The sequence below is a fragment of the Monosiga brevicollis genome, genomic scaffold (assembly GCF_000002865.3).
Source record: "Monosiga brevicollis MX1 MONBRscaffold_33 genomic scaffold, whole genome shotgun sequence".
In the NCBI taxonomy this organism is placed as follows: domain Eukaryota; class Choanoflagellata; order Craspedida; family Salpingoecidae; genus Monosiga; species Monosiga brevicollis.
The window spans coordinates 270,688-287,425 of NW_001865070.1; the positions used below are offsets into that span (position 1 = coordinate 270,688).

The window sequence follows — 16,738 nt, forward strand, 5'->3', positions numbered from 1 at the left end:
GAGCTGTTTTGGCATTTTTGCGTTTTTATTTTATTTTATGTGTGATTTTGTGGATGGCAGCGGGTCGGGCTATGTGCCATGTGCTAGGGTGGTGGTCCGGTGTTGTCTCTCTGGGCTGTGGGTGGTGAGTGTCGGTGAGGGGTGTGTGGTGTTGGAGACTTTGAGGGATTGTTTGTGGGTTGATTGGGTCAAGTGTGCAGGGGCGTGGATAGCCCTGCGCAGGCTGGGATGGCGGCCAATGATGGTCTGGTGGGGGCGCGATTTGCGCCCGAGTCCAAACGGATGAAGCAAGCTACGCTCAAGTTTAGTGGCAGTGCTGGCTTGCGTATATCCCGAGACGCACCAGCAGCACCCCCACCGGCACGCACTGCCTCCATGACCAGCACTGCGTCACGCACTGCATCGTCCGCAGAGCCGGACACTCCCCAAGCTCGATACTTTGATCCTCCCAAGCAGACCGAAAGATCGTTGCCCTCAGTACGTCCCGCCCGTGCCTGCAAGTGATCTAATGTACCAGCTATCTCAGTCTTCAAGACTGATCATAGATTCGGCCGTCCTGGCCGCCCTGCCTGCTTCTGCACTGATTAACCATGGCTGGGTTTGCAGGCCTCAGCAAGGACACGCTCCATTCATCCACCCGTGACTGCCCACCCCAAGTATCACACCGTCCTCTGTGAGGTTTGTACTGTTGCTCTTGTTCTTCTTCTTCCTGATCGTTTCTTCCTCGCGACTGCCTGCACCCTATCTGCATCCTCTTCCTCAAGTCGCGGCCATCGGTACTTCTCCAGACGTGGCATCCGGACGATACACACCCGCCAGCTCCACTGGGCCCTGCGCAAGACGTGTGGGACAGGCGTCACGTCCGGTATGGAGCCATTGGTTTTCGTGTTTGCTCCCTTGTACTTGACTACCTCAAATCCTGCTCACACCATTCCCCGTACTTTAGCCTGCCATGCTCCCCTGCCTGTGCCTACGTTCTGCCGAATGGTACAACGACCACCCGATGGAAACTCATCACCGACGCGTTTCAACGTGGGCCCATTCGCTCTGCCTCTGATCTGCTCACAGCCATCGCCTCGTATAACAATCGCTATGCCCGTGGTTGGACTTGCGATGCGCTTGCGTCATTTTGTGCTGAGGTATGAAGCACACACACGCACGCACGCGTACACGCACAAGCCACCCAGCCAGGGGAGCTCTGGGCAGCTCAGTTCGGCCCCATCACTCACACGCTTACAACACACAACCACTTAGAATCCCTTGGAGGGTGATTTCTTTTTTCAACATACACTGCCCGGCGTGATCAAGCTGGCGCTCCGGCTGCCCGAGCTCATCACCCAGCCTATTCCTCTCCTCTTTCATCATGTCAACCACTCCCTCAGCCTGAGTCAGGAGCAAATTGCTTGCCTCTTGGCCAATGCCTTCTTGTGCACGTACCCTCGACGCTATGCTCAGCGTCACGAATACCAGAACTTTCCCAGCATCAACTTTGAACGGTACTGGCCGCTCTCTCATCATTTCCAGCACCGCTGCTTGCGCACGGCCCGTGCCATACCTCATGGGGTCATTGGATGAGACCATAGATTGCTCAATGGAGTGGGGCACGGTGGCGTGCCATCCGTGGCGCATGCCAAGTTACGGTGCATTCTAGCCTACTTTCACCGCGTCCTAAACAAGAGTGAGTCATGAACTCGAGACAGAGACCCTTGTATCCTCGTGACAGCGAGACACTGGCCCTCATTCTCGTTGCCTGGTTTTGTAAAAAGTGCCCGTCGGCGTCGTGACATTCCAACGCCAATGCGAACGGTCTGCGCCAGATTGGGCCACGTGAGTTGATGTGCGCACGCAGCTGGCACCACCGCTGTGCAACACGAGCAAGCTTTGGGTGTGCACATGCCTGGGATTCACGTTGAGTGTGGCGCATGGCAGGTCTGGCCAGCCGGTGACAGGGCTGGTGGCCCACAGCCAGGGCACCATTGAAGATGATGGTGTTGACATGCTACAGGTACCGCGCGTTTGTCATGCTTGCTTCACGATCTCCGAGGGAGTTTTCGAGCAGACGTTGTACTGAAGTACGTGGGATCAGGTGCACACACGGAGCCTCACGACCATTACCCGTCCGATGAACGCTCGCGGCCATTCATGGTGTAGGTGGACTTTGCCAATCACATGATCGGAGGTGGTGTATTGGGGCGTGGGGCAGTGCAAGAGGAAATCCGTTTCTTGATTTGCCCTGGTATGTGGTGATGATCCGTATGCTTCGGTTGGCCAACCCTGTCGCCGGCGACTGTTCTGATCCTGGTTCCTTGGTCGCGGTGGTGCTCAATGGCGCAGAGCTTATTGTGACGCGTCTTTTCACTGAGCGTTTGGAGGCGACCGAGTCTTTACGTATGATTGGTACGTGGTTCGGTCCTCCAGCTGCGCGCGGTTGATGCCCAGTTTCATTTAGGGTACTCACATGCGGTCTCAATAGGGTTTGAGCAATTTGCGCGGTACTCGGGCTATTCGTCTTCCTTCTTGTTCCGAGAGCCGTGCGAAGATGCAACACCACGGTACGTTACGTCATGGATTAGAACAGACCTGGCCCGCGCACCTACTCTGGAGGATTTGGCACAGCGTGCATGTTCACAAGCTGCTGGCGGGGCGTCGAGCGTGCAGAGATACCCATGGTCGTCGTGGCGTTCAGCTGACGGCAATTGACGCTTTGGTCTTTTCTGAGTACGCCTGCTTGTTCGCCCCTGGCTTGGCCCGGAGGGTTTGCGGATACATTCGTTGTGACTTGACACTCATGCTTTTCTGATGCCAGTCGCATACACGAGCAATTTTCGACACGTGCCATTCGCCGTGAGCTACACAAGGTGTGTGCCTGTTGACCTCACCAAGAAGTGTCAGGCCAAGGCCTGGTAGACACCTCGTGTTTGCTTTTCAGTGACCTGATGCTCCTTTCGACATTACTGGGTGTGGTCAGGCATATGCCGGGTTTAATTCACAGCAAACCGTTCGGACAAGACCACTGGCTCCTGTGGCCACCGGTACGTAACATGTAGAGAGGCGTTGGTGAAGAAGGCGAGCAAACCATCTTGTGCGGCTTTTCACAGGATTGACCCTGGTTCGCTGGCTCCATCTGCTGGGCAACAAAGGTAACTGGGGCTGCGGCGCATTTGGTGGAGATTTGGATCTCAAGGCCTTGCTCCAGTGGATAGCTGCTAGCCAAGGTAAAGGTTTGGGCAGGCAACACGCTCCGTCGGGTGACACGTCCTTGACTGCACCAACAAGCCAAGCCTCACTGTCGCATGGTGTGCTCTTAGCATCTCGCGATGTGGTGTATTTCACTTTTGGCGACGAGGCACTGGCTCAGCGCCTTTGTGCTGCCAGCGCAGCCGTTACGGGTCAGTTCTACTGCGCCTGCGGTCCAAGCTTTTGATGGTTTCTATGCTTGTTTATGTGGCCGGATGATGGGTGTTTCGGTACATGTCCTCATGGACCCTTTGATCGCACGGTGTGCCCGCTTGCGCGCACCTGCTCCGACGCTCAGGGCTCGATATACGGGTGCAAGATTTGTATCGATTTGTGACATCATGTCGCGGCACGACAGATCGACCAGCCCTGGCAGTACTGATCGAGCGGCTGCAGCATCCGATGGCAGAAGGGGCGCAGGCAAGGTTGGATTGTTTCGACTCGGAATCTGAATCCAGCGGTGGCAGCAACTACCACGCCTCGGACGACTCCATGGGCGAGTGGGAGCCTGCCGAGGCACCAGACCACCGTGGCTGCGATACCACCGCGACCGACAAGGGTCCGAGCCCGAATTCAGTTCACGCTAGCTTGTCTAGTGAAATCGCGAGCCAAGTAACGCCGGGGTTGTCCCAGCAAGCCATGTTTACCAGCCAACGACCCAAGCCCTGCTCGAGCGCTGCGACAATGGACGACATCTCAGCAGCTACCATTGGGACCGCGCCCGCAAACGGGGACATGGAAGCATAGCCTTCTTATTATTATTTTTCCATAATTGAGGCTAGCCAACCCTGAGCCAACTTGTCACGTTCAGCTTTGCTTTCACGTTCAGCTTTGCTTTCCTCCGCCTCGCGATACCCCGATTTGCCATCCCTTTGGCGGCCCCTTGCTTGTCGTTCGGCTTCTTCATATGAGCAAGAGTTTGAGCGAGAGTTTGAGCGAGAGTTTGAGCGAGAGTTTGAGAGAGAGAGAGAGTTTGAGAGAGCGAGAGAGAGAGATGTGTGTGGTGTAGTTTTATCTCCCTTGTTTTGATTTTTTCTTTGACTTGCTTTGACTTGCTTTGTGTGTGTGTGTGTGTGTGTGTGTGTGTGTGTGTGTGTGTGTGTGTGTGTGTGCGTTTTTTTTTTCGGTGGCACGGGCTGTGTGGTCAAGCCAGATCAGAACTTGGGCGGGATGACGAGGGGCGTGTGGATCGTTGCTGGGCTGCTGTTGGCAGGCTGTGCAGCGCAGGGTCGCCAGGATGGCAAGTTGTCTCTGACACCACCAATGGGTTGGATGTCATGGGAGATCTTTCGGTATGCTGCGGTGGGTGCGGGAGGGGTGTAATTTTCATGGGACAGGCACACTGGCTTGACAAGGGTTGAGCCGGTGTTCAAGTGGTGAATGCAAAGACTGCCCTGCACGGCGAGCCTGGCTGCACTCTCTGCTTTCAGCCACCTCTCACCACATATTCCTCTCGTTGTATGTATGACCCTGTCCAAGCTGTGAGACCGATTGTGCCAGTGACCCGGACAACTGCATTAACGACAAGCTGTACATGACCTCGGCCGATGCCTTGGCTGAGGGCGGCTACCTGGCAGCTGGCTATGACACCATTCATATTGGTAGGATGGCATTGAAGATTGCCAGCGCATGCTGTCATGTCGGGCCGCCGCTTGATCTGACACTGGCCCGGCCTTTCCTTCCTCTGACTGCCTGCAACCCAGACGACTGCTGGGAGCGTCAGACGCCAACCCGCGATCCCAACACTGATCGCTTGGTGCCAAATGCCACCCGTTTTCCCGATGGCATGAAAGCAGTGGCCGACTACGTGCACGGCAAGGGCGTACGTGTCTGTTTGCTGTACGCACCTTTCGTTGGCGGTGGCTGCTCGTGTTACCCATACCTAATTGGCGTCTCTAGGTTAAATTTGGCCTATACACGGCCGAGTCATCCAAGACGTGCGGCGGCTATCCTGCCTCCAAGGACCATGAAGTGCTAGATGCCAGCACCTTTGCCGAATGGGGTGTTGGTACGTATGTGCATGACATGCTGGGCTTCATTGCTCAATGCAGCTCACCACTTGGGCGCTCTGCCGGACCGCCCGTGACACTGGGCCACTCATCTCCTACACAGACTACCTCAAAGTGGATGGTTGTGGTGATACAAGCTATTACAACGAGGGCTATCCCCGTATGGGCTCGGCCCTGCAAAATCAATCGCGGGATATTGTGTACTCTTGCTCTTGGTGAGCCAGCGTGCAGCGAGCAATGATCGTTCCGTCCGCCTGGGGCATCGCGATCACGGTCTCGTTTGCTCGGCTGTTCGGTCTCAATAGGGCTCTGTGCATGAATGGGTTCAACCCCCCTTAGGCCCGCCTATCTAGGCAGCGACGAAACAACCAAGCCCTACGAGCGGTTTATCGAGATTGGCTGCAACCTGTGGCGTAACTGGAACGACATTCAGTGCAACTGGGCTTCCCTGTCCAGCATCATTGATCACTGGGGCCAATACGGTGAAACCCTGCGCAAATATGCCGGCCCAGGCCATTGGAATGATCCGGTTTGTTAGATGGTGTCTACTGTTGTCCTTTTGTTTGAAAGCCGTCTTGCCTGCCCCTGCATTCACGAGCCAACATGCCCGTGCCTTTTCCCTTGGATGGCTCGTGTCTGTGGCACCACCCTTGCATCCCGGGTGCCTGGTGTAGGATATGCTGCTCATCGGTAATGACTGCATCAATGCCGACGAGGCTCGCACTCAAATGGCGATTTGGTCCATTGTCGCTGCCCCTTTGATTATGGGCAACGACGTGCGCAACATCTCAGCCGAACACCGAAACATTTTGCTGAACAAGGATGCCATTGCGGTGTGTGAGAGCAGTACTTTGCTCGCAAGGCCACTTATGTATGGGATGAGATTGGCATTTTTAGTCACTAGGACATGATCACCTACTCTGTGTTGACGATTGCGACGCGTAGGTGGACCAGGATCCATTGGGTCAGCAAGGCCTGCGAATTGTCAACAACACACAATATAACATTTGGGCCCGCAATCTTTCCAACGGCGACGTAGCCGTGGCCCTGTACAATCGCGTACGTGCGACTTGCCGTCACCAATTGCCCCACACCTTGAGGCATACACACCCTTGTCGCTTTGTCTCTTTTTCCTGTCGACTGTGTCAGCACGTGTAAAGGCGCCTAATTGCATGAATGCCGTTCATGTAGGGAGCTGCTGCTCACCTGAACAGCTCATGCCCTACCTGGAACGTGTCGAATGGTGCGCGCTCGCCACTTCATCCCCTGCTGGCAAATCAGAAGCCAATTTGGGCAGCCGCTTATGATGTTGCACTCGCACCCTAGGTGGCTACGTGGAGTCGTGCGGAGGTGCGGGCGGCGATGACAAGTGTGGAGAATTGGATCTGGCGACCCTGTTGAAGGCTTGCTGTGAGGATGCGGATTGCGTTGGTGTTTCCTATTCGCTGGTGAGGGGCTGCGTCGTATCATTTAGGTCGTGTGTGGTCAGAGTGGCGGACGGCTCGCTACCTGCCTCGTGCCGCTGGGACCAACGCTGACTGCTTGCCACTGCCCCCCTGCGAGCCCCCAGACTGACGGGTCGAGCTGCCTCAAGAACAATGCCAAGTGCGGCTGGGTCAACAACAACAATTACATGTACTTTGATAAGCTTGACAAGACGCCACCCGTGCAGCACCTCAACATCTCGCTGCGCTTTGCCGATGTGGGCCTGGCTGGTCCCGTGGAGGTCTACGACATCTGGGCACAAAAGTCTCTTGGAGTGGCCCAGGACACCATCGCGCAGTTAGTGCCCAACCATGGCACGGCCTTTCTGCGGCTAACCCCGCAGCAGTAGCATTGTTGTGGTTGATTCTCGTTCCAAGCCAGCCAATGGCGGCATAAGCAGGGCGGCTATAAGTACAGCTCCATTGAGTTCTGCATAGCTCTTGAGCCCGCGTAGCACTCGAGCCAAGTGATGTACGGCTTGCAGCGAAACGGTCACCTCGTACACATGAGCCAGAATGCACGACCACATGGTTCACCTGCCACCTTCGGCGCATACTCGCAATTGACTGCCACTGCCACTATCAAGGCCACAATGACACGACTTGACTGTCATCTCACGGCAGCTTGGTGTGCCAGAGAGGCTTGATGCTTTGCTGCTCATCATTGTCTGCGTGATACACTCGCCTCGTGCTATCCCACGGCTCAACTATCCCTTCTTCCTCCGTTCCAAACCGATCCTCCACCACGCTAATGGACATTCACGTTGTTCCCAGTGTGCAGAGCAGCGGATACGGGGCGTGTCCGCTCACCCATTCCAACATCTCCAGCCAAGCATGACACACGGACTTTTGTACAGTTCCATCAGAGCAACAGGCGGTCGGCGGGGAGGCGACATCATATCACGTTGGTCGACTGCCATCACGTCTGTCTGCCCTTGGGTATTGCTTTCTTGCTTGCCACGAGACTTGGCACTTGCATTCGACGACCATCCTAACGCGCAACATTGTCCAACGCAAGTGGAAAAGGCCTGGCTACTTGGCGTTGTTGAGGAGCATTGGGAGGCTGCGCTAGCTTGTCGTTGAGGGCGGGCCAGGTGCCCCGCGGGGGGAAAGCATCTGATTGTTGCGCATCATGATGCACAGCTTGAGGCTTTGGCCGCTCTTCTGGCCACTCTTATGTTGTGCCCTGGGCGCTCTGCTCTGGGGAGTGCATGCCAAGAAGCTGCCCGACTTTCATCGAGTTGAGGTGAGTTACACTCGGTCAAGGCAGGTGCCGCGGTGCGCGGCGGAGCGCTCCGCCGTTTATTTGTTTGGTCATCCAACCCCGGCTGCTAGGTGTTTGAGGCGGATGGTGCCGTCACCTCCATAGACTGGCTAGACTGGACCCGCTTTCTGGTCCTCACCAAGTATGGCAAGGTCTTTATCGTTCAGCTCGACGGGCATCGAGTGGCTGATTCTCAGGTGTGCAGGCAGATCCCCGCCCGGTGGCCCCTGGAGGACATCCAACTTTGCGACGAGTGTTTGCATACATTCACTGAGCTTTGACTGACCGTATCCCGCTTTGCGGCAGATATATCTGGATCTGACGGAGCTCACGGATCCTCTCGGTGACAAGGGATCACTGGTACGAGCCAACACCCGCCTGCCTTCTCTTTTTGGCTCGAGACAACTCGCCATGACTGCTGGCGCCGCTTCATGATGCTGTGACTGATCTGTTCAACTCTTGCTTTTTTTTTTTTTTCCTTGTTGTTGTTGGTGCGCTGACTTTTGCGCTCGGGTTTCCCATTGGCACTCAACCTGCGACAGGATCTGCTGCTGGATAACGACTTTAACAACACTCATACCCTTTACATTTACTACACACGCAACAATATCAGGTTTGTGACTTGTTCATTTTGACAGCAGGGCGTGCCGCGCTGCAAAAGCAGGCTCGAACAATACTCACTGCTGCTCACCATGTCTCTCTCCTTCCTTGTGACTCGTTTTTGGCTGATTCAGTGGGCCAGCCCCGTGTGGCAGCAAGGCAGCACGTCTAGTAACCTTCCAGCATCAAGAGCTCGAGGGCGGAGCAACCAGCCGCGCTGATCCAGAAAGGTATGACTCGCTTGTCTTTGCGACCAGCAGCCACGGCCGAGACTTCTGACCTTCAAATGCTTGCTGTCTGGAACATCTTGAAGCGAGTCATGTCTGTGGGAGGACCCACAGGGGTATCCAGACATTGCTCCGGGACTGCACTGGCACTACGGGTCACAGATCGATTTTGGGCCTGATGGGCGCCTCTACTTTGGACAAGGCGACAAAATGTTTAATTCAGCAAACAGCCAAGATCTGACGACCACCGGCGGTGAGGGTGTGACTGCGACGCTCGTGCAGTGGCTTTGAGGCAATGCATGGCCGAGACTTATCTTCCCTTCTCGCCGGCCACGGCTTGTCATGGAAGTCCGGCAGGCTGCATGCTACGTCTGGAAAAGGACGGCTCGGTTCCAGCCTCCAACTATGGTGCTCAAACTGAGGGCGTGGCTCCGGAGTGCTGGGGCATGTATGGTCTGCGCAGCCCATATCGTTCAAGGTATGAGGACTGTTCTTCCACGCATACACCCCTGCTGGCCTTTGCTGCTCGAGGACTCTTTATCTGTCAGCTACCACGACTGAAGTTTTTTTCTGCTTCGCCTGGTTGCCGGACGTACGCCACGTTTGCTGGTTGACATGCCACAGATGGGATCTAGAAACAGGTCGCCTCTTCATTGGCGATGTCGGAGGCAACGACCCGGTGCGCGGCCGTTGGTTCGCACAGCGGACATGGAAACACGACACGATGACGATGTTCCTCACTCTGGCATTGTCGGTTCGTATGATTTGGACTCACACCACGCAGGCAATAGCCGAGGAAGAGGTCACGCTGTACCGTGAATCGGATGGCTTTGTCAACATGGGGTGGCCGTTCTGTGAGGGATTTAGGTGTTATGAGACCCCCACAAGCGATTATCACGCTCCAGTCTTGGCCTGGCCGCACAACAACCAACAATCGGCAGTCGTTGCCGGCTTCGTGTATCGTGGCAGCCACTTTCCTCCAAGCCTGTATGGGACCCTCTTTTACGGCGACTATGGACTGCGCTTTCTCAACAGCGCCGTCTTTGACGAGACTGGATCGACCGTTGAAAGGGAGTTTCTCTTTGACACTGACCCTGGCCAGTTTACCACCCTGGAACCCAGCCCCCGAGAGGACTTGTGGATTGGCATGGTCTCAGGGAAGGTTGATCGCTATTTCTATCTGGAAGACCCGTACGGTGGCCCCGTCCCACAACCCATCACTGTGCCCCGCGATCGCTACGTGCTGCTACCCGAGGTGCGTAAAGATCATGCAACGCAAAGGGGATCGTGCTTCCGGGTGGCGAGGCGTATATGATTTAGGACATTTGAAATAAGCGACACAGTGTGCATTGTGTCGACCTCAAATGAGAACGGCCACAAATCGAGCCTCTGATGCTGCACCGTGCCCTTGCTTTTTTATTTTGGGTGGTGGCTAGCCAATGAACTTTACGTCGGCTCTTGCGGCATGCTCGAAGCTCGAAGCCATTGTGGTGGCGCCAGTTGACGAGCATGAGCGTCTTCTTCTCGAACTGGCCCTCTACGAATGGCGTGCGTTTCGGCTGCCTTGTCTTGCGCAATTGCCCCTAGCCCTTGCCCCCGCCACATCGAGCCGCGGCATTCTTTCATTGCTCATGAGTCTTGTTTTTTTTTTTTTGTCAACTGCACATAGTGACTGGCGAAACCTTGACGATTGTTCCAGAAGTGATTACTACCTACGTGGATCACTGGGTGGCACTGGCACGCGATGGTCGACCTGATGTGCTTCATGGTTTTCAATGGCTCGAAGGTAGATAGATTGTACTGACGACCTGCGCAGGCAGGGCTGGGACAGCTGTTCAAGTGCAGTCTACAACGAGCCTTCAAGCCAAACGCAACAGACAAGCAGATGATGTCCATGGCCTGCCGCACTCAGCTGTTTCCCTGTTGCATTGATGTTCTGCATAGGCTCAGCTTACAATGCGAGCGCTACGCCATGGCAAGATGGCGAGCCCAACAACTTGGGGCAGGTCTGCGTCTGGTCAGGCTACAACGGTGCGTGTCACCCCACGAGTCGGCTGCACAACTAGAGTGGAGCCATCAGCCCTCAAATTGGGCTCGACACAGATACGTGTGTGACTGACTCAAATGTCTTGTCCATGTTTAGGTGCTGGCATGTTTGATGACGACAACTGTGCAGCTGAGCATCACGTTGTGTGTGACTTGCGTCGAGGTGAGTCAGCCCGTCAGCATGTGTCCAAGTCTCGAAGAAGGTGCTTGTACCGGTCGCGAGTCCCGTTAATGCGAGTTTCCTTACTGGCAATGGAATGTTCACGCAGGTGTACCCGAGTTGTCCTCAACAACGCCCGGTCCGACAAGCACGACCTGGGGCGCGGGCATCGGTACAACATCTGAGATGGGCACAAACACAATGCCCATGACGACCATGTCCTCCGAGGTCATGGTATTGACGCTTGGGGTGGCGCTGCCCACTGAAGCCGTGGGGACGCAGCTTGAAACCACGGTCAATTTTGACGGGCTCAACGTGTCCCTGCCTGTCACATTGACTTTGCCTGTCGGGAGCCGTCATGTCTTGCACGCGCTTTCGTCGCTGTGCCAGAACTACGCCCTCTGGGTTTTCACTGGATGGAACGTCGGAGGCCCCGACCGCTTAGAGTTTGAGGTTTCTGGGGAGTGGCCCGTCATCCGCGCTCGCTACGAACAACGAGGGCAGCGACCGCATAAGCAGTGTCTGCCTTTCAAGCTGATCTGACCGCACTACGCAGAGCCATCCAGCGTGACGGCAGCCACTACCTTACATACATACATACACTCTCATCTGCGCATTATACCACCGCATGTGTCTTTTAATGAGACAACGGCGATAATTATAATTGAACACGTCTGTGATGCGTTCGGTGTGTATGCCAGGCCACTTGGGCACGCGGGTTTGCTCTTTGCAACCTGCTTTGAGGGCTTGTGATTGAAATGTCGTCGGGACGAAGAAATAAACAAAACGTCAAGACAAGCAGACCCGGTCACACCGTGACCTGAAGCAAGGATATCCCCGGCTAAACACGCACAACAATCGCGGCGACACCAGGCTAGAAGCTAACAAGAGCGAAGGGAGGCAATGAGAAAGTAAGGTGAGGATGCCGCGAGTCAGATGGGTGGTTGCTAGTCTGTGGCACCTTCACAAATAACTCACCGGTCAGGCTTGTTGGTGAAGAGCGACCGAAGGTAGAACACCTGAAAAATAGCCACACCCACCAGCACCAAGAGTTCGCTTGCCGACACCCACTATGTAGACCCATCAGTACGCAGCCATCATTCAACCAGGGTCAGTGCAGTCAGTGCAGGAGAGAGGCGTCCAATGCCAAAGCCAACCAGGGCCTCAGAAAAAAAAAAGACTGATTCAGGGGGCTGGGGGCCCAGAGCGGGGAGGATGGCAGCTCGAACGCGCGTGGAAACGCCGACAGACCTGGACTCGCTCATTCATAAAGTCAGCCGTGTGGCGATGGGATGCCTCGCGGAGGCGAAGGTGGCTTTGTACGGCAGAGACACGCTTGAGGCTATCGTGGATATTGACGAGGGATGTTTCCAACTGAGTCAGGGCGGTTTGATGCTTGAGGCCGTCCTGGTCCAGCACGGGCTCATCGTCACCCACGACGACATCAATGTAGACCTACAGATCGCACAGCCAATAACATATCCCGGGGCGCGTCAATAGATTTGTCCCACTCTGACGCTATTCTACTCAAGACCGGAGGCATCTTTACCGTCTTGTGCGCCACAGTGGAGAACTTGTTGCTAAAGCAGAAGGCGTGTTCGCCAGTCTGTGGAAAGCCAAAAAAAAAAGTCGACGACAAGCCCCACAGATGGTCAGAGCAAAGGGGGCGTGCACGGCGTCATTGCCACGCGAGCCACTCGTCAGTAAGCTCACTGGTTGCTCACAGTCGGGGTAGCTGAGCCGCCAGCAAGGCAGGGGCGAGGGAGCGGGGGCAAAGATGGACAAAGCACATTGCAACAAAAACACACGGGCAAATCAGATCATGACGTACGCGAGTGGCAGTAAAAGTGTGGTCACCAGACTGTGCGCGCTGCTGAGACCAAATGATGTTCTGGCCCTCGCGCACCTCCACGTCAATGTCCAGACGACCGCCATAGACAACCTATACCCGCGAATCTCCGGCATGAGAAAGCGCAAGAGCAGGTTGCAAGGGTGGTTTTTTGCTCCCTACGCGCAAGCTGGATAGGGATCGTGCCACAAAAGACAGGAGGCAGGTTCGCCACTTTCAGACAATCCGCGCCAGCGCATGGGGTTGTGCCCAGTCACTCACCTGAAAATCGACTGAGACGCTGACACCTCGTTCGACTTGCTCGTAAAAGCATTGCTCTTGATGGGGACTCATGTCAAAGGTTAGCTCTGAGCCGGCCCAAGCAGGCACATACAAGGCAGAGAGCACGAGCAGTGCCGCGGCTGCCAGGCGAGTGTGCCGTTCCACCACCATCGCGCTGGGTGTGTGTGTCAGTGTGGAAAAATTCAAGAGCCGAAGCAGTGCTACAAGGCATCGAGCTTTTCATGAGAAGACCGTGATGATCTCAAAGTACGGACCAAACCAACTTCAAGCCCATGCACACTGAACGAGCGTCTCCATGCTGAAGGTGATGGCAGCGCCTGGCGCGACTGCCGTTTGCCGTTCAGTTGCCAGTTGCTTCATACCTGAAAAGAGCGTCAAACACAACCACAGTTGGCAACAATCAAATACCACAACTAAAAAGTACACAAAGATGTAACATACGTTTGGGATACTATTTAGAACGACTGTTTGGCACGGCTGCCGAGGTGTATCATGGGTTTTACGCTACCACTTGACAGTGTACTGCAAAATTGTCATGGGTCGTATGAAGTGGGACCCTTGGGCTCGAGAGGTCGGGAGCAGGGCATGGACCTGATTAAAGGTGATGGTCAATGGGTGCTTTCCGCTCTCGACCCGGTATTACTGGCGCGGTCAGAAGCTGAACAAAGACAGAGCGTCGAGCTTTAGAAAATCAATTCATTGGCATTTGAAACGAGAGGGCTGTGGAGGTAGAGGCACGGCCTGGAATAATCAAATGCTCTCAAGAGCTCGACCAGTCAAAAGCGCCAGTCAGGTTTTGTTCAGAAGGGCATCAATCCAAGTGCTTGCGGACTTTCGCCGCAAGCTCGCCGTCAGCAAGTGTATTGTTGTTGTCACTAGCCTTGGTCGCAGGTGGTTTGTTGGAGTAGGACGTGTCGCCAAGGCCCTCTTGTACCTGGGCCTTTGGGATGGAAGTGGGCGGTGAGGCTGCTCGCAATGTCGCGCTCAAGTTTGATGGCGCATCATTCGCAGCTCCCTTTCGCTGTAGATCCAACAAAGCTGAGGCTGCTAAGAGGGCAGGACCCTTGTTGCTCCGGTTGGAGCCCGAGGCATCGGCACCACTCGTTGGGTCCCCAGACAACGATGCTGGAGTCTCGCGCTTCAGGACATGGCTGTGACTTGGGTTTGCGTGCGAGCTCTCTTGAGCCACCGTGTTTGTGGTCCTAAGGACTTTACGGGCGGCCTCCAGAAAGGGTGGCAGAGGCAAATCTCGCATGACCATGGCCGTAGCTTCCATAAACCCCTCAGATTCGTCCAGCGGTATGGGCAGGTCACTCAAGTTGGCAGAATGAGCGTGAAGTTCGCGCTGAGCACGAATCTTGAGGGTTCCGCACCAAGCGGCGGCAATGTGCTCATAGCCACAATTGATGGCAGCAAGAGCCGGGTGCTGCTCTAGCGCGAGTGCGTAAAAGTAATGCTTTCGGGCCGTGCTGGGACCGAAATGGGACGGCGTCTCACCCAAAAGCTCCACCAACCGTGAGTATACGTCCTCCAACATTGACGGCCGTAGACCCGTGGCCTCGGATAAACGGCGGGCCAGCACGACGAGTATCAAGCCTCGCGCAAAGCGGGAGCTCACCCAAGCGGCCACTGATGCATTCGAAGCACGCGCGTAGACATCGCGCCAGCGATCCTGACACTGTAAGTTGGCTGCAGGAAGTCGTAAAATATCCTCACACAGCTGCGCCGGCTGCTCTAGCAGGCCCAGGTAGCGGCCTCGCACGGCCAGAGAACCAACCCCGTCGGCAGACAGCTCATTGAGAATGCGCCTCACTCCCGAATGAAAGTCTCGACCCATACCGCGCGTGTCCAAAACTACTTGATCGCCTTTCCAGCGGCGCCGTGGGCGCCCACGGCGCTTCTCGACTGGTGCACTGGAATCGGCACTCGTCTCCGGGCCAGATAGCACGGGCGACCCCGGTCGCATGTCGTCCCTGGATTGGTTTTCGATCCTGTCAGATGAAGTGGCGGTTTGTTTCAACTTCGAGCTTCCGTTTTCGGGCTTGTGGTGCAGGGGCAGTTCTCGGGTTTGATGACCGTGAAGACCGCTGGCGTGGCCACCTTGCTCATCAATGATTGAACTGTGAACAGGGTGACGATTTGGAAGCGATCGTCGAGCTGCCTTGTTTTGAGTCCTCGCCCAGTCTTGGTTGTGATTTAGGGCCGCAGCTTTGTCAGCGCTCTCAGGGTTGCTTGCCTTGGCGTCTCGAGGTGGGCTCGGTATGGGAAGGCGGGGCAGTGAAGTGCGCTCGGTGCAATGAGGTAGGTCACTGGTGCGAAAAGCAAAAAGATGGAATCCAGTGGGCTGGCTGCACATGGTTTCAAGCTCATGGATGATGTCAGCGCGAACCAGCGCCATATCACCGCTTTCAAAGCAGTACTCTGTCGGGCTGGCAGACGTATGTCCATTGGTGGTTGCCCATGCCCGGAGTTTAAGCATGCTGTCTGGGAGTGCAAGGTAGGCTAAGTATGGGGCCGCCTGTATGGCATAGCAAGCATCAAGGTAATGCCAAGTGAGTCGGAAATGTAACTGTTGTTGCAAAAAAAAAAAAAAAAAAAAAAAAAAAAAAAAAAGTGCAGCATGGGCACGAGAATCATGGAGAAAACTCTTGGTGCGGATGTCAAGGCGGAGTGACACCAGGCTTTTACTCTTGAGCAGGTGTGAAAATTAAAATGCGTGCATTGTCAAGAATTGAGGGATGTGTATGCAAGTATTAAGAAAACATGGTTACGGTGCACTTGCCTCAAACAAGCGAGGGAATGCAGTATCCACAGGCCATTCGTAGTAGCGCTGGGGTCCCCGTGAAGGATCCGCCATCAAGGCGCGGTGACAACAGAGTTGGTGCATGCGGGAAAAGTGAATGTTATTTTCTCGTGCCATGCGTTCGATGACAGCGGGGGCTTGATCTGCAGCCAAATGCGGATCGCAGCATCGGCGCAGGATCAGAATACCCTGGGACTGAAAGGGCCAGCCTTCATCGACGGCCTGGAGTAGCTTTGTGGCCATGCGTCGATGGCGCGTGGCGCGAGAGGCCGAGGCCCGGTCCTCTGCCGTTGTTGCAGTTGTGGGCAGCAGGGCCCGGAGCACTTTGATGACCATTGGCACAGGAAGCTGTGCTGGAGAACAGCGAAGCAAAAGTGCACTGACATCCGCAGCAGAGATATTCATCGCTGCACTGGCCCCAGATGCGCGGCGCTTGGCCATGGTAAAGGGTTGGAGACTCAAAGCTGTTCGGCGTGAAGTGCTGAAGCCTCACTGGGTGGCCTCGCGACATAACTCAGACAAGGCCATGTGTTTCCGAGGCTACCGAGGTCTCTTCTTTGTCCTTTCTACCTCTCTGTGTCAATCCGTCGGCAGGGACACAATGTTCTGCGTGGGTGCGTGGGTGCGTGTGTCCTTCCGCTTGGTGCCGAGCAAGAGGCACCAAAATGGAGTTTATCTATGATTTTGACTGAAAAGAAAAGGGCGCCCGAGGGGTTTGAGACGACGCGCGCGGCGCTCTTGGCCTTGATGTGGGTCTCAAGGGAATCCAAGGAAGCA

The 16,738-nt window shown here is 55.3% G+C and overlaps 3 protein-coding genes across 3 annotated transcripts; 1 reads left to right on the forward strand and 2 right to left on the reverse strand.

Annotated features, from left to right (window-relative positions):
* Positions 1-4,407: 4,407 nt before the first annotated feature.
* Positions 4,408-11,570, forward strand: MONBRDRAFT_38878 (uncharacterized protein; the record flags this gene model as incomplete). The annotated part of the gene is made up of 14 exons (XM_001749726.1): positions 4,408-4,529; positions 4,717-4,838; positions 4,941-5,059; positions 5,137-5,245; positions 5,350-5,461; positions 5,586-5,775; positions 5,921-6,079; positions 6,736-7,028; positions 9,446-10,076; positions 10,258-10,369; positions 10,491-10,607; positions 10,766-10,852; positions 10,965-11,030; positions 11,137-11,570. The coding sequence occupies 14 exons, from the start codon at positions 4,408-4,410 to the stop codon at positions 11,568-11,570; spliced, it is 2,673 nt and encodes an 890-aa protein (XP_001749778.1).
* A 431-nt stretch (positions 11,571-12,001) lies between these two features.
* On the reverse strand, positions 12,002-13,308 carry MONBRDRAFT_29319 (uncharacterized protein; the record flags this gene model as incomplete). The annotated part of the gene is made up of 5 exons (XM_001749781.1): positions 12,002-12,097; positions 12,279-12,482; positions 12,577-12,633; positions 12,859-12,969; positions 13,138-13,308. The coding sequence occupies 5 exons, from the start codon at positions 13,306-13,308 to the stop codon at positions 12,002-12,004; spliced, it is 639 nt and encodes a 212-aa protein (XP_001749833.1).
* A 661-nt stretch (positions 13,309-13,969) lies between these two features.
* Positions 13,970-16,402, reverse strand: MONBRDRAFT_11945 (uncharacterized protein; the record flags this gene model as incomplete). The annotated part of the gene is made up of 2 exons (XM_001749782.1): positions 13,970-15,642; positions 15,937-16,402. The coding sequence occupies 2 exons, from the start codon at positions 16,400-16,402 to the stop codon at positions 13,970-13,972; spliced, it is 2,139 nt and encodes a 712-aa protein (XP_001749834.1).
* Between the last annotated feature and the right edge of the window lie 336 nt (positions 16,403-16,738).